The sequence below is a fragment of the Lissotriton vulgaris genome, chromosome 1_1 (assembly GCF_964263255.1).
Source record: "Lissotriton vulgaris chromosome 1_1, aLisVul1.2, whole genome shotgun sequence".
NCBI classification, from domain to species: domain Eukaryota; kingdom Metazoa; phylum Chordata; class Amphibia; order Caudata; family Salamandridae; genus Lissotriton; species Lissotriton vulgaris.
The window spans coordinates 1327991637-1328018264 of record NC_141685.1 but is presented as its reverse complement, the minus strand read 5'-3'; the positions used below and the strand labels follow the sequence as shown (position 1 = coordinate 1328018264).

The 26628-nt window shown below is 46.3% G+C and overlaps 1 protein-coding gene across 1 annotated transcript in view; it reads left to right on the top strand.

The window, feature by feature from the left end:
- Positions 1 to 8310: 8310 nt before the first annotated feature.
- Positions 8311 to 26628, top strand: part of CERS5 (ceramide synthase 5) — a 377000-nt gene continuing 358682 nt past the window's right edge. Inside the window, exon 1 of the mRNA XM_086966198.1 lies at positions 8311 to 8717. Within this exon, the coding sequence (XP_086822324.1) occupies positions 8311 to 8717 (407 nt within the window). The remainder of the gene's footprint in view (positions 8718 to 26628) is intronic.

The window sequence follows — 26628 nt, the reverse complement described above, 5'->3', positions numbered from 1 at the left end:
GAGTGAACCCCCCTGCCCTGACCTCTTGTGTTTACTTTAGAGTGGCACAGAGGTGAAATCCTTGCCTGAAGGCAGGGATTTCACCTAAGCACTTGATGGGTTGTGAGCATGGGGTGTGAAGATGTGCACAGCAGGGGGAAGGCATGGCCAGTTAAGGTGATGCTTTTCCTTTGTAAAGGAATTTCTGCTGGCATCTTAGCCCAGGGTGTGCTGTCTGTGCACTTGTATAGATGTGTATTCCATACAATTGCACAGACAGCAAACCCTTGGCTATGACGCCAGCAGGAATTAATTTACAAAGGAAAAGCTTCACCTGCACTGGCCATCCCTTTCCCCCTGCTGTCTGTGCATTTGACCCACATTGATCTACACAGTGAGACCTTCGGGAGGGGCTGGATGCCAGGACACAGTGCTGCTGATCAGCCAGACTCCACAGTATAGTATCAGAAGAGCAGGCAGCAGTTTTTTGTGTAAGTTCCAGTAACTTTAATGCATTTTTCAGCACAGCATTACCTACTGCCTGCATATCAAGGTTACTGTGAATGTTGTTCTTGACTTACATACATAGAAACGTCAAAGAGGACAGTCCCCTCCAAATATGCAAATGTAGTGTAAGTTTGTAGTGTTCATTTTTTTTGGGGTGCTAGTGGGTAATTTTAGAGTTCAGGGTGGGTATGGGTTATGGGGTGCCAGGGGGGAATTTATGGTTCAGGGTGGGTATGGGTTATGGGGTGCCAGGGGAATTTATGGTTCAGCATGGGTATGGGTTTTGGGGTGCCAGGGGTAATTTTAGGGTTTAGGGCAGGTGTGGGTTTTCGGATGTCAGGGGGCTATTTTAGGGTTCAGGGTGGGTATGGGGTGCCAGGGGACATTTTAGGGTTCAGCGTGGGTATGTGTTTTGGTGTGCCAGGGGTAATTTTAGGTTTCAGGGCAGGTGTGGGTTTTGGGGTGTCAGGGGCAATTTTAGGGTTCAGGGTGGGTATGGGTTATGGGGTGCCAGCGGGGAATTTATGGTTCAGGGTGGGTATGGGTTATGAGGTGCCGGGGGGGAACTTATCGTTCAGCATGGGTATGGGGTTTGGGGTGCCAGGGGTAATTTTAAGGTACAGGGTGGGTGTGGGTTTTGGGGTGCCATGGGATTAATTTTAGGGTTCAGCGTGGGTATGTGTTTTGGTGTGCCAGGGGTAATTTTAGGTTTCAGGGCAGGTGTGGGTTTTGGGGTGTCAGGGGCAATTTTAGGGTTCAGGGTGGGTATGGGTTATGGGGTGCCAGATGGGAATTTATGGTTCAGCATGGGTATGGGTTTTGGGGTGCCTGGGGTAATTTTAAGGTTCAGGGTGGGTTTGGGTTTTGGGGGGCAACAGGGAATTTATGGTTCAGCATGGGTATGGTTTCTGGGGTGCCAGGGGTAATTTAAGGTTCAGGGCTGGTATGGGTTTTGGTGCTCCAGGGGGGTGATTTTAGGGTTCAGGGTGGTATTGGGTTTTGGGGTGCCAGGGGGTAATTTTAGGGTGTGGGGTGGGTATGGGTTTTGGGGTGCCGGGGTGCCGGGGAGGGATAATTTTAGGGATAGGATGGGTATGGGTTTTGGGGTGCCAGGGGTTATTATAGATTTCAGGGCGGGTATGGGTTTTAGGGTGTGAGGGGGTTAATTTTAGGGTTCAGCGTGGGTGTGTGTTTTGGTGTGCCAGGGGTAATTTTACGATTTAGGGTGAGTATGGGTTTTGGGGGGCAATGCATCAAACTAACAAAAATGTGTGCTTTAATTCTATTTCAGGACAGGAGGCTCCGATTATGCTAGTCTCATTTCTTTACTGACACATAGCAGCCAATCACATTACAGTAAAGAAAAAACAGAACAATACGTCACGTATGAACTCAGGGCAACCATAGAGTACACCCATAGTATATAAACAGTCTCAGAGGTAACCACTTCCTCTTTCTTTGCTGCTCCGCAGCCAGTTAAGTGCATATTTGTTATTCTCTTGATGTTTAACTTGTATTATTGGTTTCATTAAATACCGCTTTGTGCGCGCTGTTTAATATTGCTTTGGCGCTTATTTTCGCGCTCTTACTGCCGTCTTGGTCGTCGTTCCATACACTCGGCCGGCGCGTCGGTGGGAGCGTGTGTCACCTCCCGGGGTCGGGCACTTGCTGCCGTTTGTCCCGTATTTTGGTGGAGGGAGTTGGGGACTGTCCTGCCTCGCGCGCGTTCAGCGCGAGTCGGCTTCTGAGCTGTCGGGCGAGCCGTGTGTCTGCGCATGCGCGACCTTTGTCCCTAAGGGCTTTTCCTCGCGCAGCTGTGTTTCTGTCAACACAGCGCCGGCTCCTGAACGCGTCTGTTGACGTTTGCGCCCACTGCCTGTCAGCTTGTCCCTTTCGACGCCGGAGCTTGGAAAAAGGTCCCGGTTGTGAATTTGCATAGGCTTTGCCTAGAGTGGTGATTTTTTGGTCGGCAAGCCTCCCTCCACGCTCTAACTCTGGTGTTCTAAGCAGTTTTTTACTGTTTTTCTTGCTGACTGTGAGGTTTTTCACTCCCTCGGACTGTGTCACTGACATACCGGATTCCTTGTCACCTAGTGGGCTGATTTACTACACTCCCAGTGTACCATGAGTGGCTCCTATCATTTTGAGGAGGAAGGTGACTTTGAGGAGGAGGGGTCTGACTTTTTTGAGCAGGACCTGGTGGAGGCACTCGACAAAGGGGTGCAGCTCTCTATGAATAGGGCAATGGCTCGCGCCATTACCCCCCTGAAGCGCCATTTGACGCAATATGCGCAACAGCAAGGTTGGCTTCCCTCAAAGAAGTCCTCCTCTCCTGGTAATCCCCATTCTTCGGACTTTAGGAAGTTGGCTCGCTCCTTGTCCTCTAAATCCAAGGCTGTCCCTGTATTGGTAGAGAGCGACGACCATGATGCTTCCTCCTCTTCGTCGGAGGTTTTGCCTCCTCCTCCCAAAAAACGTAAATGCAAAGAACATTTTGTGGATGCCTCCTCGCGGCCTCCTGTTTTAACTTTTGAGCCCGAGGATATTGTGCACCCGAATTCTTCCGCCTGGCTTCCTTCCCCGGCTGTGGCTGAGTATGTTCAGCAATATATCAGGCACCCTTTTGATAAAGATGTACGAGCGCGTCTTCGCTCAGAGTGTCCGCGACCAGATTTGGCGGACAACCTGGCGGACACGCCGGAGGTCGACCCTACTATCCTTACATACATGACCAAATTTTCCAAAGACCCCAAAAAGGGTCTAGATCGTTCCTGGCGGGCTTGTCAGGATAAGGTTTTGGACCTTTTGGGTCCTATCACAAAAATGTTAGACCTGGGCTTCCGGGCCAAGGAAGCATCCTCCACTGTCGATCCTGACGAGCTCATTCAGTGGGCACAGCGAGCCGTCTGTTTTTTAGGGAACGCCAACTGTGCCCTCTCAAGTGAACGCCGGCGTTCTATTCTTCTAAAACTGGACCCGAAGTTATCTGAACTTTCTTCCTCGGAGGCAGGTGCTGCTGCTCAGGGGCTTCTTTTCGGTCAATCCTTTTTAAAGGAACTCACCCATTTTGTCAGCACTTTTAGTAGTATTGACAAAGCACAGGCCACTTTAAAACGGGCCATGCGTCCGGTTTTTAACAAGGCCGGACGAAACTGGGGACGTTCGTCCGGCCGTGGTCAATACCACTCCACTCAACGTGGGAACCAGTCCCAAAAGGGAGGCCATCAGGATTCCGGTTATGCCCAGCGGTCTCACTTCTACCCTTCCAAAAAAGGACGTGGACAGTTCAAGAAAGGAGGTTCAGGTGGCTACTCCGGCGGACGTCAAGATTCCGCCGCTTCAGGTGAGGCTTCTTCCTGCATGCAGTGTTGTTCTGGGGGGCAGGATCCGCCATTTTCTAGCCAATTGGCGCGCAATCTCAGGCGATGCTTGGGTGCTGGAAACAGTTCAGGGATTCAAAATCGAATTTTATCATCCCATTCATCAATCTCGTCCTCCCTTCCCTCTTCACTTCTCAAAGGAAAGTCAGGAGTTCATCACAGAGGAACTCAAGTCTCTGGTGTTGAAGGGGGCCATTGTGCCGACAGTCCGTCATCCGCAGGGCTTTGCCAGCTCGATCTTTCTAGTGGACAAGAAGGGAGGAGGTGCTCGGTTGGTCCTCAATCTGAAGGACTTCAATGCGGGGGTAGTTTACAGACACTTCAAGATGGAGGGTATCCATCTGTTGAGAGACCTCTTGAGGGAACGGGATTGGATGGTTCGTTTGGACCTCAAGGATGCTTATCTTTCGGTCCCGATCTTCCATCCACATCGCCGTTTTCTGCAGTTTCAGTGGCAGGGGACTTGGTATCAATACCAAGTCCTTCCCTTCGGCCTTTCGTCGGCACCGTGGTGCTTCACGAAGCTGTTACGTCCTGTAGTGGAATCACTCCGCAGTCGTGGGGTTCGTTTGATCATTTATTTGGACGACATCCTCCTTCTGGCGGATTGTCCGGTCCGACTAATGACCCATCTGGACTGGACCATAGATCTTCTCCAGTCCCTCGGGTTTCTGGTGAATGTTCCCAAATCTGTGCTTCATCCTTCTCAGGTCATCGATTTCTTGGGGTTCAGAGTCAACTCCATCACTTGTCAGCTGCTGCTGCCCCAGCAGAAGATTCGCTATATCAAGAAAGAATTGAATTCCATTATCTCGAGTCCGACTGTGTCATTGAGGTTGTTAGCACGAGTAGTCGGGCTTCTGGCGTCTTCTCTGCAAGCAATATTTCCAGCGCCGCTACATTATCGAGCCCTTCAACGCCTGAAGATCCAGCATCTGCAGCGGGGCCTCCGGTATTCCGATTTGATACCTCTCTCGGAGGAGGCCAAGCTGGAGATGCAATGGTGGTTGGATCACATGGAGGCCTGGAACGGCAAAGCCCTCTTCGGCTCCTCCCCGGAGATTGTGATCGAATCGGATGCCAGTCGTTGGGGCTGGGGAGCCCGCTGCGGTCCGGTCTCGACGGGGGGACGGTGGTCTCAGCGGGAACTTTCGCTCCACATCAACTGTTTGGAGTTGCTGGCGGGGTCTTTTGCGATCAAATGCCTGTCGCCTCTTCAATCCCACTGTTGCATCCTTCTCCGGATGGACAATGTATCCGCAGTGCGTTACATCAACAAGCTGGGGTGTACTCGGTCGCGATTGTTGGCGGAGATTGCCAAGGAGTTCTGGCACTATTGCCTCCAACACAAGATCACTGTTATTGCAGAGTACCTTCCCGGGTCTCGCAATATAGTGGCGGACTGGAACTCCAGACATCTGAGGGACTTCAGCGACTGGAGACTCCACCCCAGGGTGTTTCGCCAACTACTTCGCAACTGGGGTCCGTGTCTGATCGACCTCTTTGCGTCCCGGCTCAACGCCCAACTTCCCCAGTTCTTCAGCTGGCGACCGGATCCGGAGGCTCTTGCCACCGATGCTTTCCTTCAGACGTGGCCGACATCCCTCTGTTATGCGTTTCCCCCATTTATGATGCTCCCGAGGGTTCTGGCCTACGTGACGCGCTTTCAGGCGGAATTGATTCTGATTGCCCCTCTCTGGAGGGCTCAACCGTGGTTCCCTGTTCTTCTAGAGATGGCATGCGACCTGCCCTTTCTTCTTCCTCAGAGAGCGAATCTCCTTCTAGATCCATTGCAGAATCCGCATCCCCTGGTTCAGTCAGGCTCCCTCCTTCTCCTGGCGTGGCGAATTTCGGGGAACGTTGGACGGTGCCAGGCCTTTCTGAGGACGCTGCCAGATTCCTCAGCAATGCCTGGGCCCCTAACACTCACAAGCGCTACAGAAGTTCCTGGAAGCGTTGGAGTGATTGGTGTGCTCAACGGCAAGTTGATCCCACATCGGCTGATATCTCTTTGATATGCAATTTTTTGTCCTCTCTGTCCTCCTCTTCGGGTTTGGCTTATTACACAGTCAACAATTTCCGTTCCGCCATCTCGGCGGGTCATCTTCCTGTCGATGGCAAGCCAGTTGGGGAACATCCTCTCGTAGCCCAACTTCTGAAAGGTATTCGTATGGCTACTCCTCCTAAACCTAAATATGTTTCCCTCTGGGATGTTTCTGTGGTACTACGTTTTCTAGAAGCTTGGCCGAATAATTCCTTATTATCTCGTAAGCAACTTTCAGCCAAGCTTACTATGTTACTGTGTTTGCTTTCCTGCAAACGCATCTCTGATGTCCGCGCTATAGATCTAGCGGGTCGTAGTTTCACGCCTGAGGGTGTTTCCTTTCGCCTTTCTCGGCGCACAAAAACTAACACGGAGGTCATTTCGTATCCTTCTTTTCCGGCTCGACCCAACCTTTGTGTGGTTCAGTGCCTTAAGGAGTATGAGGTGAGTACTTCTCTTCATCGATCTGATATGCAGGGTCAATTGTTGATTGCTTTGCAAAAACCCTTTCGTCCCGTTGCTCCAGCCACTTTGGCCCGTTGGGTAAGATGGCTTATGGAGGAAGCGGGCATTGATGTTTCTGTTTTCGGTGCTCACTCGGCTCGGGGAGCCATGGCCTCTAAGGCCTTTTCATTGGGGGTCTCTTTATGTGACATTATGAAAGCGGCTGATTGGTCCTCAGATTCCGTGTTTAAGACATTCTATTTCAAGCCTGTTCCTACTGTTGCTTCTGTTGTGGTGGATGAGCTTTAAACAAGCATAATCGGAGCCTCCTGTCCTGAAATAGAATTCAAAATTTGCTAACATTCGTGCCAAGAATTTTCAATTCTATTAAGGACAAGGAGGCGAGGATTATCCCACCCTTTGTATATGCATATATCTATTATATTGTTACTATGCAATGCTTCATAGTTCTTTTCTGATGAAATGTACTGAATGCTTTAATTTTTTTGCTCTACCCACCCTTTATTTGCTCATGATTACACAGGATGTGTATTACGGCTTTGTGTCTCTTTTCAGGCTCTGATCCCAAGTGAGGTTCCTCCGGACCCGCCATTGTGGAAGTTCTGCTGCGAGTTTCTACTCCTCGTGGGACTTCTTCTGTTCCTGTGGCTTTTGGAAGTTCCTCCTCCTCCTCGTTCGGATTTTGGCCCTTTCGGATGATGTTCTCCGTGGATTTTCTGATGTTCAATTGGTTCTTCCTACTGGATTTGGACAAAGAAAGAGGAAGTGGTTACCTCTGAGACTGTTTATATACTATGGGTGTACTCTATGGTTGCCCTGAGTTCATACGTGACGTATTGTTCTGTTTTTTCTTTACTGTAATGTGATTGGCTGCTATGTGTCAGTAAAGAAATGAGACTAGCATAATCCTCGCCTCCTTGTCCTTAATAGAATTGAAAATTCTTGGCACGAATGTTAGCAAATTTTGAATTGTTGTCAAGTTTCAAATGCAGAATTCACCACATTTTTTTCTCAGCTTGACCTGAGCATTAACCGATCCTGATTAATTGCCATTTTAGCCCCGCCCCATTGATTTACATTAGCCACGCCCCTTCATCTGCCATGTTAGCCCCCCCCCCCGAAATTAAGACCTAGTTGCGCCCCTGGTGTATATTATATTTTATACATGTTAAGCTAAAGGTAGAGGTCAACAATAATGTTCTAATACACTTAATTCTTTTTAATCACGTGACATCTATGACCCTAGCCCCCAGACTTCCTGGCTGCACCCATAGTGTACTCCGGATCACATTTCCCATACTTTTTTGCTGCACTAGGACCTCTGGGTAAGGTGTCATTGTATATATTTACATTACGGAAATAGTGCAATTTCAGAAAATGATCTCTTTATACGTATACAACCACATTGTTGCACTCATGATAAAGCATTACTCAAATTCACACATATTAAGGCAAGAAAATGTTACACCTATACCCCATGCAAACACTGAAATGTCACACATAAGATAACTGAAATTTGAGTTTTTGGTCGTGCAACCAGTGTCTATCGTGCTCACGACAGCACAAGAAGTAACAGTGCACAAGTACGGTGTCAATACCTGGCAGCTATATAGATGCCTATATGACCAGTAACTGGCACCGAGAGTCCTTATATGAAGGTGCATTTTATGGTAAGAGCTTTTAGAAGGAAAACATAGATCAATACTGTCATTTAACAACTGGGTGGTCACTAGACAGACTTGACAAGCAACTTGCCGTTATTCCTATTATGTCTGTGAAACCGCACAGATGCCTGACTCCTTACGTAAGGGCCACGCCCGTGACGCGCCCATTGTGTGCTCACCTCTCCCTGGCAACGCCCCGCAGCGACCCTATGGCACGCGCCTTGGCTGTTCTCGCGACTGGCCGCGCCCAGCGGACCGCCCTCAGATCAGTATGGGCACCGAGCTCCACCAAGTAGCCTCTTTGGCCTTTGAGGCAGCACCAGCTGGGTGGATCCTTGTCTCTCCGCCCCCTTTCTACGCGTGTCCCGGCCCTCAGTCCACTGGTTCCTTTCCAGCCGTCCCACCCGTAACTGTCAACTCGTGCTTGCCCCTTTCTGTGCGCGTGGCCTCACACTGCCCCGCCCCCCAGTGCGCGCGCCGCTTCCTCTGGGTCTATTGGCGGAACATGGCGGCGGTGTCGGCCTGGTTTTGGAACGAGCGCTTCTGGCTTCCTCAGAATGTAACCTGGGCGGATCTGGCAGAGGTGGAAGGTGGGCCGCAGTACCCGCGGGCAGGGCACGTAGTCTCCGTGCTTCCTCTGGCACTCGGGCTCTTCGTCGTGAGGCTCCTCTTCGAGAGGTGAGTTTGATGGATGGCTGGAGTACGGGATGATCCGGGGGGCAGTGTGGAAGACATTGTTGCGGTGGGTGACGAGAGAGTTGGTGATGTGTGTTATGAGAGGAGGCTTACACTAGTGATGGCATACAAGAGGTTGCGTCGGGAAGTGGCACAGAGGCATGTGCTAACAAGTGTCATGGATGTGATATAAAGTTGGAGGATGTGGGCTGTGACAGTGGGTGTGTGAGTTGGTGAATGATTGAAATAGCTTGTGGGGGTGATGACTGGAGATGAGACATTTAAGTGCATGCTAGATATGGACGTAACAGGGTGACTGGTTTGGTTAACGGTAATGTCAATACAAAGATCCATTGAATAGCACTTATGTTGTCATATTGCATTTGTGCATCATTTGCTGGCATTGTTATTGCATTTAAACACATTCTCAATTTGGCCACACTTTTGTGAAGGTTTCCGATTGCCATCCATTGTGATTGTTAGTGTTTGGTTTTGTCAGGTTAGTAAAGAGTTGTGTGATCAGTGAGTCAGTTGATTAGGTGACACTTGTAAGGCGGATGGTGTGGCGAGTGATGGGGTGTCAGTGGAGTTAGCTGAACGGTGAAATAATTTGTTTTTATATGGGGAGAGGTGAGTGGTAACCTGGAATCATTCATTCTCTGATACTGCTTATACTAACTAGTAAGTGAGCTTCGTGTGGTCGAATTGCTGCTTGACCCCCTTCTACTCTTCTAGCGCAAACCTCTGTTGTTATTTCCGTTATTTTCACAGAGCTCTTTGCAGTTGCCTTCTAATGCCAGTCTCGAGCTTGAGAATCACGGGATACTGACACCACTGGTCCAGCTGAATGGTCCTTCACAATGTTGTAATGCAAACTAAGTTGTCCCCCATTTTGCTGACTGCGTGCCATCCATCCCCAGGGCTTACAGATCTGTTACAGCCTTTTCTCCCTCTGCAGTTTCTTGCTCTAGAACACTACCTTCTCGTTTGACACCTCAAACGACATTTTCACTAACATCTCTGCTTCATTGCTTTTCACCGGAAAATGACATTACACTTTAAATTATGTAATGTCGTTTCCTTCTTTCCTCTCACTCCCCCCTTTATTTGCATCCGATCTTTCATATCTAGTGACAAGGCGTGGAGCATTTCTCTTTTCGTTCGTCTTTGGCCACCTTCAGTTTACGTGATTATCCTTCCGTTTCTATAAGTCTTTACTGATCTTGCACATATTTCCCTTTCTGAATACCGATCTCCATTTCTGTCTGAACATTTTCCACAGTCTGTCTGTCTGTCTCCTTATTGTTCACACCAATCTCGCAGAAATATCCTACATCCAGCATCCTCTCTATGCCTGCATTTTTTATTGGATGATTATTTAAAATCTTTACAATAAGGGTCCATAAAAATGCGGCGCTGATGATCATTTAAAATGTCAATACAAACCTGTGCTGTATACAATCGGTAGCAACTTAGGAACCATTGGCTATCGGAAGGGCAGGGCGGAATCAAGTGTTGTTTTCATTAGGCATAGTTTATAAAAACCATTGCAGTTATGTGTGGTTAGTAAAAACGTTAATACACATGATAAACGTGCTGTGCAGTGCTTCCATACAAATGTTCAAAAAGGCTAATAAAACCATTCGATGAGTTTTATTAAAATGTAACAATAAAAAAAACAGGAGCCCCAAGTATGCCCTGCAGTACTGTATAGCTGTGATGATAATGGTTAGTGTGGCCTGCGATGTGCATCTATTGTATAATTGATTCCGGCCAGAACGGTTGGTGGGATACGCATTCTCTGTTGTGTAGTTGGAGGGTAGTCTATGGTCAATATGGTTGGGTGGTGCCCGTGGAGTAGGGCCCCCTGTACATGGGGTTTTTGATAGACTTTTGTACGCACTGGTCCCTCTGGATCAGTGTCTCTCCAGAGCACTCGATGCACAGTTCAATAATTCATTCAAAAAATATATATAAACAAAGTTCAATACTGTAGTTGAGACTGTTCTTTTAATTGTTCATTTTCCGCTTCTCACATGATAATTCTCATGATTTTTCAACAAGTGGCCCAGTGGGAGTGGTTTGTACGCTCCTATGATGTTGAATCACATTTTTTTTAATTGTTATTTTTTTTGTTCCACCAATGTGAGGATTTTGACCACTCTGCAGTTCAGTTGTGTGGCCCCTGAGTCGAAACATGCCTCCTTGTGTGGATCCCTAACTGCCTGTGTGGGAACTTTAATAACTGTATACTCTCATGCTCCAGCGCTGTGCATGTGCAGATTAAGTGCAAAATGTCTCCTGGGCCAGTGTCGCACTTACTGCAAGTGCTTGGTGAGCATGCCTTCTGCCATGGTGGGAGGTGTATGGCTCACGGTAGGATGCCCAGGCGATGTTTTAAAAACGTTTAATTCTTAATGAGGGGATGGTGCACCAAAAACAGATGTCCAAAGAAGTTGTGATATTTAGAAAATTATTTTATTGTTCCAATTCTTTAAAAGGCCTCAGCCAACGTGTTTCGTTCCCGTGGGAACTTTGTCAGGGCTAAATTGTTTAATTGGGTAATTCCATGTAGAAGCCAAGCACATGTACGACACACCATCTCCAAGTTGCAGTTAAAACAAGGGTTTTTAGAACTAGCAGGCGAGACGTAGTGTGTGAAGTTTCATTGAATTAGTCGAGTCAATTGAAGGCAGAGATAATCGCAGTCAAGGCAGAGAGTGGTAACGTAGGAGGTGGGTCAAATTAGACCATTAATTCAGGAAAAGTGGTCGACGTCTCAATAAATGAATCTTCAAATCAGGATTCAACTGCCCTGTATAGAAGCGTAAAGTATTCAGCCAGCGCTACGGTAGTAAAGTGCGTAGGTAGACCGTGACTAGGGGTAGGAACTGCAAATTTGCAAAAGATCAAATGTGAGAGGGCATCTATAACCAGAGAAAACAGAAAAATAATGCTATCCTCCCCGTCTGCGTCCGTACTTTCTACCTCCTAAACTCGTGGTCGAGTCTGTATGCCCACGCTTCAAAAAAAAAACCAGTTGTTTTGAGAGTTTTAGGGTAACCCTGATTGAAGTATTTTTGGGGTGCACATGTTTTGTAAGAATCCGGGGTCCTCCAGGCATGAGATCTGGCTGAGAACAGAGCCTTGCCTTCCAGCACTGAAAGTTGTTTTACTGACATCCAGACCAATTTTTGGAAGGATGTGTTTTGTAACTGAGTGTTCCAGAGGTTAGTGAGCCTTGTGATTTCAAGAGATTCTTGTAGGTAGCGCCTGCCCAGAGAAGTATCCCTATGCTGGAGTTCTTACCATAGCAGCTGATTTAAGGTATTTGAGGCAGAGAGTCTTATCTTATTCCATCAGATGATGTAGACGCCGGGCCTGGCCAGCAACTGTTTAACTAAGTCGAACTCCAGCCTTATCTGAGCTGGTGGAGTGTATTTTTTTTTAAACACATTTTATTTGTCAAATAACACATATAAAGCAGAGCTCTGTGCCCCAGAAACTTCTGCAGTAGAAACATACATCATTCTGACTTTGACTATTTTCATGAGCAAAACAGAAAAAATGGAGAGCAATACAAATTAAATAACAAGATAACTATAACCCCCCCACCTCATCGCACTAATGTCCACTCCAGAGCAGCAAAGCAAAAGCATTGTCCTTACAAACATGATCTGTCTTCACCCAAGAAGCAACGTTCAGTGTCAATCAAGTAAACAGTTAAGCCGGGTCAACATGTCTGGCCCTCAGAACGGGCTCTAACTCCAAGCCACGATAGTCCGCCCAGCGCTTCCAAATTTTAAAGTGTTTGTGTGGACACCCCCTGGCATAAAGATAGGAGCCTCCAAGCCCATACAGAAGTCTAGGCCTTTCTTCCTTGCAGAGACTGAGGGCGCTACCAATGCTTTTCAAGCCCCGGCAATATCTCTTTTAGCTAGGGTAAATCCCAATAGCATAAGATGGCGTTTGTATATATTGCCCCCAATTCCGTCATAACATGTAGGAGCACCAGTTTCGGCGAGCAGGGAAGGTCCCAGCCCAACACTTCAGAGAGGCAGGCCATAACTCCTCTCCAGAATCATGGCAAAGCAGAGCCGTGCCAAACTGTATGTAACAGTGTACCCTCCTCATGCTCACATCTGAGACACACAGGGGAAGCCACCAGACCTGCCCTCCACAGCCGAACCCTGGTAAAGTATACCCGATAAAGGTACTTGAACTGGATAAGGCATAGTGTCATGGCAATGGCCGCCCCTCGTGGGGAAGCCAGGGCCTCTGTCCAGTCCTCTTCCTCCATCGGACTCGCATCACCCTCCGAGGCCTCCCATAGATGCTGCAGCGTGGAAGAGCTATGGGTAACGAGGGACTGGTAGATTTTGGAGATCTTGGAGATCTCCCATGAACACCTTCGCCTCCACTGGGCTGAATTCAGCCAGCGTCTCTAAGCCCTCTAGGCTAGGGGAAATAGCGTGTCGGATTTTTGGCATATGGAAGTCTTTTTGTAGATCTTGAAAAGATTTCAGGACAGGCCCCTGCATGGCATCGACCAGGGTAGAGATACTGATAATGTCCCAATCCCGAAATCCAGGAGGGCAGCCAGCTGTGGCAGGCGCCCATTGTCCCAAAGAGGGGTCTCCCGGGTCAACCTATTCCACTAACCCATCCTCCGTAGAGCCTGCTGCCAGATTTGAAAGCTAATCCTTGCGGCAGACAGCAGGGAGCTGCGCAACTGTGCAGAATAGAGAATTGTGTGTAAGGTATGGTCCCCCATGCACCTCAGTTCAACAGCATACGCCGGGTCGGCCCTATCCCCATCCCACCATTTGTGGAGGACTAGTAGGTGTGAGGCCATGTAGTACGATAGAATATCAGAGGTCGCCAGCCCTAGTGGAGTGTATTTTGAAAGGCCGAACATGGTTCTGTACGCCATTATCAGGGAGCTGTCCAGTTGCTTCACATCTCTCCCCGATCGAATCACACTCTGAATTTAAGCTGTTATAGGTGCATTTAGCTTCGTGTGTTGGTCAGGCGTGAGCTTAGGGAAAGAGAGGCCAGAGGCCATCTAGAAAACGATTTATTTCCAAGTCAGAGGCTTCCATGGTTGATTGGTATAACGAAGTGAGATGGCGAACCAGCTCTTTGTATATTTAGTTTTTGGTATACTTCGTCAACCCGTAGGGAGATTTTAGTGCCGTAATGGACTGCACCGTTGCTCTTGTTGAATTTAGCCTTGCGAGTAGGGTCCCGAAGTTAACTGCCAGTGCATGCATCTTGGCAGAATGTGCAGCCTAATTTAGGCACCGCAACCGTTCTATTAGTGTTGTGTGTGCTGTCCTCGCTGTCAGTAGCTCAGAGGAGCAGGAGGGATCAGAGGACAGGCGTGTCTCTAGTGTCAGTAATTCACGCTCCAGTTCTTAAAGATCACATTCCACCTGTCTCCTCATTTCACAGCCCAATCCCAGGCATTTGCCTCTCGATGTCACCTTAAATGCATCCCATTCCAACAGGACTGACATTGCTGTACCTGTGTTCTGCACAAAATAGTTCTCAGCAGTGTTGCAAAGGGATTCATGAAAGGGCGGGTCTTCTAGCATGGTGGGCTGCAGGTGTCATGGTGGAATCAGTGAGGGCTGTGTCTCTCACGGTAATGATGCATAATGAGGATTGTGATCAGAGTGCGTATGTCCCAGGTACTCCGCCTGTGTCACGTACGGCAGCAGGTTGTGTGTGCATGAAATCCTGTCAATGCAGAGTATGTGGTGTGGAGTTGAAGGTGTATACTTGTGTGGTAGGGTTACAGTGTCTCCAGATATCAACCAGCCCCCATCCGTTGGCCCTGCTCTTTAGCAACGAGGCCCCATTAGACGCCATCCTGCCTCTTAGCGGTGGGAGCGTCCGATCTAGGGTCGTGTCCAACTCATTGTTAAAGTCCCCTCCTATCACCCAGGGTAGATCGCACAATTTAGAGAGCACTGTGTAAAATGTGATCCAGAATGGTCCCTGTTCTGTTTTAAGTGCACATATGTTTCCAAGTAGGAGACATTTTCCATCCAGTCTTCCGTTAAGGAAGACCTATCTCCCTTCCGCATCTGTCACCACCTACTCTATTAGGAGGGTGGTACCTGGGCATACCCAGATCAGCACTCCTCGGGCAAATGCAGAGTAATATGTAGCAAAGATCTGTCCCCTCCACCTGCGCTGTAACTTATTTGTCTCCAAGTGTGTTAGCTTTTCTGCAGGAGTCTCACCTATCTGTATGTTATGCCTTTTAAGACCACGTATACTTGGGAGGGGCGACTTAGGCCTCATACATTCCATTTTATAATGCTTTATGATGTCATGGTTCAAACATGCTTGTGAACATGAATTGGGAGGGATAAAGTACACACATGTGGTCATATTTTATTTTGCGATAGCGTCTAGGGTCAGGAGTGGTCAAGTACAACAACGCCTGATTGAACTTTTCTTGTAACCTAACGCCAACCTCGCTAACATGTAATACCAAAAGAGCAGACCTTGCAACTGTGAGGGACTGCCTAAAGCTATGTTATACTTAAACAAAACAACCCCTTAAAGTGTGTGGGTGTGAGGACACATGTCTTTCAGGAGCCTACAGGTGTAGTATACCCACCCAGTAGCAAGGAAATGCAGTTCCACCAATGACCACCTTCATGCGTGCTAGGATGACAATTGCCCAGGCCTTGTATTCGTCTGGTGTGTCCTGCGCTCCCCCTGTCCCTACAGACAGCAGCACTACCCCCACAGAATATCAACATTACAATGTTTAATGGTTCATGTAGAGGCATTCTAAGAACACATTAATTAATAGATGTCTAAATAAAGGCTATTTTATATATCAGACGAGTCCGTCCGACGCCTGTAGGGTGACATCTGGCAGAGTCAGAGAATTGGTGTCAGATAGGCAAACCACAAAGAAGCCCACGTCCTCGGATGACTAGGCCAATATCATTTCTTTGTCTGAGTCTTTGGCCAAGTCTGAAATCCGCTCCACCTCCTGGACTGCCTTTTGCCTTTCTCTGATTATTTGTTCTAAGTTTGGTACAGCAGTTAATTTAGGCGTCTGGGTTCTCTTTTGTTGTCTGTGTGGCTCCACAGTATTTGTAGTGTCTCCTCGTGCACCTCCCTTGTCAGCTGGTCTGGGGTCTGAGAATTTCCCTATGATTCCAGCCAATCCCATGTGTCCTGTGGCGTTGCAAAAAATGTAGTTTTACCATCAGCTACTATACGCAGGGAAGAGCAGAGAGTATTGGATGTAAAGCTGCCGAAGTTGCTGCTTTACTGTTAGAAAAGAACTATGATATGCTGAAACATCACCTTGGTATTGTCCACTCTGATCTCTTGCATCTTCCGTGTTTCCCTTAAGATTGAGTCCCTGTCACTGTAGTGGAGCATTTTAAAGAGAAATGGACGGGGGTTTGAGCCCGGCGCAGGCCTCCGAAGAGGAACGCAATGTGCTTTTTCAACTGAGAAGTAGGGAAACAGTGACTCTGTTGGTATTAATTCCCTTAGCCATTTTTCAGTGTACCACACTGTATCTTGGTCTTCTGCTCCCTCCGGAAGGCCTATTAAGCTGACATTATTACGTCTTGATTGTCCTTCTGTATCTTACAACCTATTTTCGAGATGGAGGATCTTACTTCATATTCCCTCATTTGTTTAATATCCGTGGCAGGCGGTACCTCAGCTAAGGTTTGTTCTACATTGGTGTTGGACAATTTCCGCATGAAGGGGCGTGAGTTCTTCTGCCGCATTGTCTATTTTGGATTTCAGGGACATTTTGGAGCGCTCAATGGCTTGAAGGATCACACCAAACCTGTCTTTTGGTGTTCGGTTCAGGTGCCAAATGGCGGCTGATGCGCGCCCGTAGCCGGTGCAGGCTTCAAAAAACAAACCCGACAGCTTCGCCTGGGACACCGGCACTGTCCGGAGTCTCTGGGGTACAGCAGGAGCTCCCTGAACAATCGGATGGTGTCTCCCTGGTGGTTTAATTTGCAGATAAAGTCGGAGTATTGTGGAGCAATGTTAGAACACGTGCACCATCTTGCTCCTAAAAGCCATCCCCCATCGTTCATTCTGTCTCTTGCCCGTCTTTAATTCTTATTATTGCTTCGGAGCATCATGTAGCCGAATCAACAAGCTTTCATTTTTTTTCTCGAAGTTCTGTTAGTCCTTGCTAGTCTGCCTGTTTCTCACACAGACTAGTCAGGTGTTCATTTCACCGTTGCAGTAATACAATCTGTGATTCTGACACTGTGCTCGGAACTTCATTCCGGTGTCAGGCAGCTGATGACGACCTGCCTGGAAAGTACATTTCTCTCAGCCTGCTTGCACCATCCAGAGACGAAAGAGAAATGTCTGGTGACAACTTGATGCTGGGCGCCTTGTGCCCTCCAGCAGGAGGTGGGCGCCCCCCCAGAGTTCTCAGGAACTATTAAGTGGCTGCATCATGGGCATTGATATCCTGCAGTGTTGCACCCATGCACAGAGCCCCACTTAACCACAGTAGCTCCAGCGGAGTGGCAGGGTGGGGAATAAAAGCCTTTACCAGCCATGGCCAGAACAATCAAGTGTGGTGTACCAGCAGGTGGTTCACAAGACAGCAGCCTCTCCTCTGCCAGTGGTTCTATTTCATAATGTCCTCACATTTTTCACAAGCTTGCTGTGTCTTTGTAGCTTTTTATCACCATCTTATTCAGTCGTTGACATGTTTCCGCTGAGAAAATGTAATATCTCATGAAGGGAATGGCACAATAGAACTTGCAATACTTGATAGGATTGTGAGTCAATAGAGGGAAACAACGTTTGGGAAAATTAGGAGTGAAATAAAGAGTGAAGGATAAGATGTTATTTTATTTGAATAATTATACAGCTAGATTCATCATTGTCCCGTTTTGCGAGTCCCTAATAGCGATTATTAAGGAATCGCTATTAAGGACTTGCAAAACAGGATTCATGTAGGAATCGCTAAATAAATTGCGATTCCTACACATTCCTTATTTGCGATTAGCAAATTGCTAATCGCAAATAAAGAATAACTCCCCATTCATTCCTATGGGCCTAAAGGCCCATAGGAATGAATGGGGAGTTATTCCTTATTTGCGAAAATAAGGAATAACTCCCCATTCATTCCTATGGGCCTAAAGGCCCATAGGAATGAATGGGGAGTTATTCCTTATTTGCGATTAGCAATTTGCTAATTGCAAATAAGGATGCGATTTCAAGGGTGCCAGGGGTGTCCAAAGGACAACCTTTAGCACCCCTGAAATGTAAATTTAGACTTATGTTGCGCACACACATGTCCAAAGGACATGTGTGTGTGTGTAACATACAACTGAGAAAAATGCACAAAAGTGCATTTTTCTCAGTTTTCGCTATTTACCACGAAGTCAGTCTTCGCTGTAAATAGCGGCAAAAAATAGCGAAATCGCAATTTTTTAATGGTTAATGAATAGCATTTAAGGAATCTCAAATTGAGATTCCTTAAATGCGATCGCAATTTGAAAAATCGCAATTTTTTGCGATTTTTCAAATTGCGAGTTCATGACCCATTGATGAATTCCAAATGCCATTTTTGCGGGCGCAAACGGCCGAATTCAGCGATTCGCACCGTTTGCGACCGCAAAAATGCTTGATGAATCTAGCTGATAGTGCCTTTAGTTTAGGACCTTCACATAAATTCAGACCCTTTAACCTGTAACCGCAACAGTATTTGCTGGAAAGGTGGTTGTCTGGTGAGAGTGGAAAGGCTGGAGGGGGAAACAAGCCCATGACTGTTAAAGGGAAGCAGAGAACAAGCTCCAGTCTCTTTCCTTGTAGTTGGCAGTTGAATTAGCTGTTTTTACACCAATGCCATCAGTAGTACCACCATGGAGAGCTGGGGATTTCAGAGGCTTATGTTTCAGAGAACGTTTGTCATGTTACAAGCTGTCATCGGTTTTCCAACATTTACTCCTTTGTTTCCCTTTACAAACACTGACACTGTTAGTGTCCTGCCAACTTCAGCGTTGACTGGGGTCACCAGGGGTGCTGTTTTTCTTTTATATCTATCACATAGTGGTCCAGCTCATGTCACGTGTCCCTGGTTAGTGAGCCTTTATGACCATTGATTGTGGCACCATTGATTAACAGACCACTGTGCTCCTTCGCCATTACAATTGTGGTCTCTTCAGGCAGCACTTTGCTTACCATGCTTTTGGTTGCCAGGCCCAGATGGAGAAGGAGTTGTCGCACATCATGGTTGCTTCAGGGGAGCTGGCTCCTTCCTGGCTGGAGATGTAACACTGCCACCCAAGTGGGTGAAATATTAAAGACTGGGATACTCTCGACAGATGTCTTGTATGCACAGCCTATTTGTGCATTGTGCCATATTTTAGAGTATGTTACGGGTTGCTCACAAAAGACAAGGTTTTTGTGACTATCCCTTCAAGTTGCCTGGCGTAGCTGTTTTGGTGTCAGTTTATATTCATAAAATGGAAAAGCGTTACTGAGTTCCGGGTATCTGCAAAAATGAAACCTGTAGTCAGATTACGTGTTCATATCTCTCAAAACACAAAGCATTGGTTCAGTAAGAGTAAATACACTCTCAAAAGTCCTTAGGCTCTTAAACGTGTGGAATGCAAAAATAGACAATGGCTATCTAATTAAAAGAAAAATTCCAAATCAGCAGACCAAAGCTTTGCCCCATGTCAGATGGAGCACACAGTGCCAAAATACATACATTTTTCTTCCAAATGTATACACTTTTTCTCCATGCAAGAGAAGATTATAAGGAACATGTGAAGGGCTGAAACTGAAGATGGGTAGTAAGGTGCAGGTATCAAGCTCTTCTCGTGGGAAGAATGTGACAAGACCTTGAAAGATAATAGTTTTCTTAAGGAAAAGGCTGAGTTAACTAATTTCTGCAAGACTCGCTTCCTTGTGCCGTCTTCAGGTTGAGGCTATGCTCAATAGGATGGTTGAACTAATATTGGCAATGTACAACACTGGATAGAAAAATGCAGAATTTTGTAGAATTTGATGTTGTTGCATCAGTGAATATGTGGGTTTTTCCATGTAGGTAAAGTCTTCAATCTGGCCAGATATAACATTGCGTACTTTGTCTTTGGGTAGTAAGACATGCTTAACTTTGACAGATTTATGTCCAGCTTCCTGATCTACGGTGATAAAGCCTTTGTGTATTGCCAACATTGTTCCCTGATGTTGCAACTGGCCTTTCTCCACATTCGTAGCGCTACGTCATTGTCCCTAAAATTGATGAACCTTTTAATGATTGGACAGAAACTCTCTCCTGTCAGTGGTCTGGCACCAAAGGATCCGTGTGCTCTCTCCATTAAGAATGTCTTGGGGAGGCTAGATTGGCCGAATAGTTTGGTTAATATATATTTTTTTACAACCGTGTTTAGGTTGTCGATATTTGTTGCTTCAGCTACACCTATGATACTTCTATTGTGATGTTGCAAATGTGCTTTCAAATCTTCCTTTTGGCTCCAGTGGCAGTGACCAGTCTAGAGTATTTTCAGTGTAGCTCCTGCAGATGTCTTCTAGGTCAGATATCCGATGCTCTGCTGTATCTAATCTCATGTTCTGGCAAGCTATCCTCTCTACGACGTGGTCAGATTGGAAATTAATCAAATTTGGTTTTTATCTGTGTTCCGGAAGCTGATCTTAAGATCCAATAGAATTTCTGTTGTGTCCCTGCTAGAACCCGTCTGGTTTGAGTCCTCCATATCAGCCATGGGGTCCACTGTAGCCGTCAATTGTCTTGGTACCTTTCTTTGTTCGAACACCATTTGCTTTGTTTCTGATCGCTTTTTCTTACGATGACAACAGCAAGGGCGCCCAAAGCTACTGGGTGCCGATTTATATGCACGAGTTTGTGTATAAAACAGGGTTCACCTTGTATTGCTCTCTCGTTGAAAGGGGGGTCAGATTCCACTACCCGGACTACAGCCTATAAAGTAGGAAGTAAATTGTCAAGTTTTCTATCCTCTGCCCATCTCTTGTTAGGTGCATATCATGCCCATCTCTTTTCACATGGGTGTCACGTCGATCAGCAAGGGCAAACCCCCACAATGATTGCTCATTTATCGCTCGCATCTACCACCTCCACTGCAGTGCACTGTTGCTTATCTTTTTGTTGTGTGTAGCAACAGCTCAGCCTGCCTGTCAAATAATTGCAACTGTTCCACCAAGTATTGAAATTTGAAAGTATACTTCAGGGGTGCGTGTATGCGTTTGCAGCAGGGTATGTGTGTGCTTTGAAATATGGGTATATTTGTCTTCAAGGTGAGTGTGTGTCAGTGTCAGTCTACTGGGATTATGCACTTATGTCTAAATGGAATATGTGCGTCTGTACAAATGAAAGTCTGTGCATGGGAGAGTTTCTGCATTAGTGTGTCTGCACTGTGGTGTGCCTCTGTAGGGAGGGCTGTGTGGAAATGTGCAGGGGTGGGTGCATCTGTGTAGTGTGGTTATGTCTGTGTAATTGGATTGTCTGTATTTCCAGTGGTTAAGCAATAGGCAAAGACAAAAGACAGAGTAGCCCATTCAAAACAAAAGCAGTCTATTTTATGAACTCTAGCCAGTAGGTACGTTGGTAGATTGTAGAACAATTCAACACCTTAGATCTCGTCTATTTAAAAAAAAGCAGTTCGGGATATTTAGGCTCCAAAGAGGTACTAGATGGGGTGCCCTCTGTCCCCGTTGATATTTTCTCTTTTACTAGAGCCCCTAGCGTCATGGATACGCAGAGAGATGTTATGGTCCGAGGAATGAGGTGGGCGGACGACGTGGAAGATCGAATATCACTATATGCGGTTTGGTATACTGCTGTACCTGGCTTCCCCATACAGATCTATATCGGTGGTGCTTGACATCTTTACAAATTTTGGTAAATACTCTGCGTATGCGATCAATTGGCATACGTCTGTATTGTTTATGCTGCAGGGCCCGGCTCCTAGGCTTCCGGCAGGATGCGCTATAGTGGTGGCGGAGGATGGGTTTCGGTACTTGGGAGTTTTTATCACGTCCGACCCGAACCTCTTTTACAGCTCTAACTTGGCCCCCCTGCTGGCTAAAATGCGAGCGGATGTGAAACATTGGAGATACCTTCCACTTTCGTTGCTGGGGCGAGCTGAGCTCTTTAAGACGCTGGCTCTCCCTCGCTTCCTGTATATCCTTCATAACTGCCCATATAGAGTTCCAGACTGTTATTTTAAGGTAGTGGAGGGAGAGGTCCGTACGTTGTTTTGGGATGGGAAGGCCCTAAGGACGGCACTGAAGAAGCTGACTAAAAGCTGGTACGATAGAGGCATTGCGCTTCCCGACCTCCAACTCTATTATTGGGCAGCACAGTTAGTAAATGTTAATCAATGGATATACCGTCCTCCAGATGACCCTGCATATGCTCTTGACCGATACCAGACTGATCGATCTGGCTACTTGGGGGCCCTGTACACAAGGGATAAGAAAAATAAGGGGCAATTCTTCGGCCCACCCTACACACATTAGAGATCTGGCGAACAGTGCTTTCTCGCCTTGGCTGGGCTGGCATCCTCACTAAGGCAACACCACTTTGGTATACACAGAAATTGGGCATGCTGTGTTACCAGCCCGGGTTTGATAAGTGGGACCTTATAGGTATCTCAGCAGTAAAAGATCTAGTCAGAAAGGGAGCTATACTTACATTTGAGGACCTCCAGAAACAGTATCACATAGCTCGGGGAGATATGTATGGATACCTGCAAATTCGGCATGTTCATACAGCGGCCTTTTCGTCCTTTGCGGACATACCAGAATCTTCGCCACTCGAGGATAGGCTGATAGATGGGTCCTTAAATTTTTAAGGCAATATCTCTCACATATAAGAAATTATGTAATAATCTCCGGGATACCTTTCCAAGACTCAGGAAGCGGTGGCAGGGTGATTTGGGATTGATTAGTGATGAGGATTGACAGGAGGCCCTTATGTCCTCTCTGGAGGTGACCATTACACTTAAGTTTAGGTTGATCCAATTAAGGATACTACATAGCTCATACGTGACTGGGCAGACACTAGCGAAAATAGGGTCCAGAGCTAACGACCTATGCCTGCGGGGCTGTGGCCAGTAGGCCACATTTTACCACACTCTCTGGAGCTGCCCAAAGATTCGTATCTTATGGGAAAAGGCCTCGGAACATATGCAGACGGCCTTGCATAAGGAGATTGTATTAACACCACAACTGGGATTGTTGAATATCTGGGAGGCGACCGACCTCACGGAAGTGGAAAAGCAAGTCATGACGCTAGGATATACATTAGTTAAACGGGAGGTAGTGAGAGGTTGGGCCGGGGAGTGAGTGCTCATACCACGAGTCTACACATGGGAGAAAGAGCTTGATAGATGCATGCTGGCGGAAACGGAAGTCTTCTTAGCAAGGGGGTGCCCCAAAAAGTGGGATCGGAAATGGTCGCTCTGAAATAAATATCGAGGAGATCCAGTGGTGTCCCCAACGGTGGAATTGGAAATGCATAGACGTACAGAAAGTGCAGATGTGATGTCATGTATATCTTTGTCTCCTGGTTGTCCATATATTCTATTTACGAAAGTCGAAAATGTCGTCGTTTTCTGTATACATGACTGTGATGTTCACCAATAAACACATTTAAATATTTTTTTATTTTTTTAAAAAGCAGTTTGTCGTGCTACTCTAAAACTGACCGGGTGATAAAATAAATCTGATGACTTATTCTTCCTGGTAGCCAATGACTTGCTTGATGCAAAAGAAATGTGTGGAAACTTGAGTTGTTTCCTATTGAAAATTTTCATAAGCTCCAGTTACCACAGAATTATCAACATGTAGCACTTGAGTTTCATGTTTTCCACTTTTAACTTTATCTATCTATGAACCGAACTACCATCTTCCGCCGCACCTTGCGTCTTGGAGGCCACTTGTGCGGTGGTGAGCCGCTAACATTTTCCAAACACACAGCATCTTGCAGTCGCATGGCCAATTATGAGTGCACTCCTGGGTCTTGACAAAGGCGAAGTGCCGAAACGAGCTTTTACTGCTGGCTACCCTGTCAATATATTAATGCTTTCTTAAAGTGCACTCATAATTTGCTACACAACGGCGAGATGGCGTGTGTTTGGTGAATATATATATATCCAAATGTCCTCACACCATAATGGGGCAGAGTGCAGGTCAGCGAGTGTGAGACTCGCTAAATAGTAAACAAAGCAAATCCCAAGCGATATTCAAGATTTAAAAGCCTGCACACAGCGGTGTTGGTTTCAAGTAGGTTTAATGGCAACACGTTTCAACACTTCCGGGTATTCGTCACGACCCAATTACAAACATTGTGCCCAATCTCCCTTAAGAAGTGCATTTTTTTAAATGAATATAGAGAAAATACTTCAAATAAACAGTGGGAGGAAATACAGCAGTGTGCACTATCTCTGTTTCTAATGGCTCACATTTAACAGTACAAGAGTACATTTTAAAAATAATCAGAAAGGCCTTCCTTATTATTTTTAAAATGCACCTTTTAAGGGAGATTGGGCACAGTGTTTGTAATTGGGGTGTGACGAAGACCCTGAAGGGTTGAAACGCGTTGCCATTAAAACTACTTGAAAGCAACACTCTTTGTGCAGACTTTTAAATCTTGGATATCGCTCAGGATGTGCTTTGTTTAAGATATATATCACACACACGTGTGTCATGCCGTGTATATATATATATATATATATATGTATATGTGTATATATATATATATATATATATATATATATATATACACACGTGTGTCATGCCGATGGTTTCCTATCTCTAAACAACTGACCCTTATTCCTGCCACTGTGCTATACTGATGAGAACCATTCTTTAAGTCATTTTAGGTATTGTGTTATCAGAGGCACGGTAATTTTGTTTTTGAACAGGGACAAACAAAACTGTAACACAGCTGAGGGACTGAAGCAGTAGCATAAAGTACTTTATAATAAGAGGCACAACTCCTGGCCTGGCAGCAAACTACTCTAAAAGTTCTGCAGCTAACTGTCTGATGCAGTAGCACAACACACCTTATAACAAGGGTAGGACTATTGAGTTTGTAGCTCCTTAGACCACAAGATCAGACAGAAACATCATTAATAAATAGACAAGCCCTGAAAGACTGAAGGCTTGGGGTCAACTTTATACTAGCAACCCCTGTCATTCAGTCAGCGGAGGATCTGGTCCACGGACCACTGCCAGGCAGTAATGGTCTCCAATCATGACCTGAGATTAGTAACTGCACCAGTGTGGGAACTGTCTTACGTCTATACCCCAGGTGCTATTTTCCCTATTTGGGACATTAAAAAAAGCCCTTACCTGCATGCCCTAATTGGTACCAATTGTTCAAAATAGTCTTGAATCTCTACTTATATGCAAGAAACTGGGGACTGAATGCCTTTTCTCTCCCCCTCCCCCCAAAAGTTGATGATAAATGAGGCATTCGAATAATTACAATGTGGGCACCTACAAAAAGAACTCAATTTCCCAAGTATCGCAGTACTTTTTTGTTTGTTTTAGGAAAAAGTCGAAGAAACTACAGTTGTACATTGCCAACATGTCACGTGGGGACATCTCTGGTCCACGCACAACAAAGGCATCCCCCAGACTCTTAAACGTACCCACTTTCCGCTCCGAACTCACAGTTCGGTCACCACAGTCCGATTGTAGGTGGAAGTACTGGGTGCACCTCCTTGAAGAATTTATGACTACAGAAGTCGTCACCTTGGATCAGACCATGCAGCAAATTACAACCAATGTATGTTGGCTCTAATAAACTGATGATGAAGGTAGGAAAGTCCAGTCTCACCTGGTGAATGGTTATGCACACACAAAGATAGGAATTAGGGATCCCACACACAGCCCTGATTATTTTCCCAGCCAGGTTTATGGCGCAAGAGCGGGTAGAAACATGTTGGCATGCAGGAGGGTGACTGGGCCATTATACCCATAGATCATCCACTATTGTAGGTTTTTAATCTTACTGCAGGTACCACTTAATAACGGAAATTCTGTATGGTTTACCCAAAGGTATTCTTAACTATTTTTAATCTGGATTCCTGTAATGTCCAGAATGAGGTTATATTTAAGAACTCTCTCCTAGGTGAGGTTCAGTGTGCCCTGGTAGTACCATCTTACCAGGGTGGGGTGAGGTCAGTGGTGAAGCATGCCACATAAAATGGGCGAAACCACCTCATCCAATAATATTGGATTGTCTTTAGCCCCTGGTAGGTAAACATGTTTTGACTCGTATAGGGAGTTTACTGTACAATATGTGATGTAACAGAGGAACAAAAAGTCACTGTACTTCCTCCTACCATATACTGTCTGTTTTTGTGATTACTTTAGTTTACAAGAGTAGTTGTGAAGGTTGGATAGGTGGTCTGTTAACCGTTTCTTAACCTGCCCAGTGATGCATGATTAAGAATATGCTAGAATTGCAAAAACAACAGGTGATGGACCGAATGAGGATCAATGCCACACATTCAACCCAGTCAAAAGATCTGGGTCCTAATCCATCATTTTTTTGCACTCCACACCACCCTGGGTTAGACAATGGCGATATGCAAATCAGCTCTGACCCTGTGCCCCATGGGAACAGTCCAGTCCGAACTACAAAAGCCATGTCCTTCCCAGAACGGAATCAAGCATCCGAGGACCGGACCGGTTTCGAGGTAACACCTCTCATCAGCCCGGCTAGCTTGACTCCAGTGGTGTGGAGTGCCTGGGACCCACGTCTGGGCATCCCCAGTACACTTATAGCGGAATTGCAAAAACAACAGGTGATGGACCGAATGAGGATCAATGTCACACATTCAACCCAGTCAAAAGATCTGGCTCCTAATCCATCATTTTTTTTTTC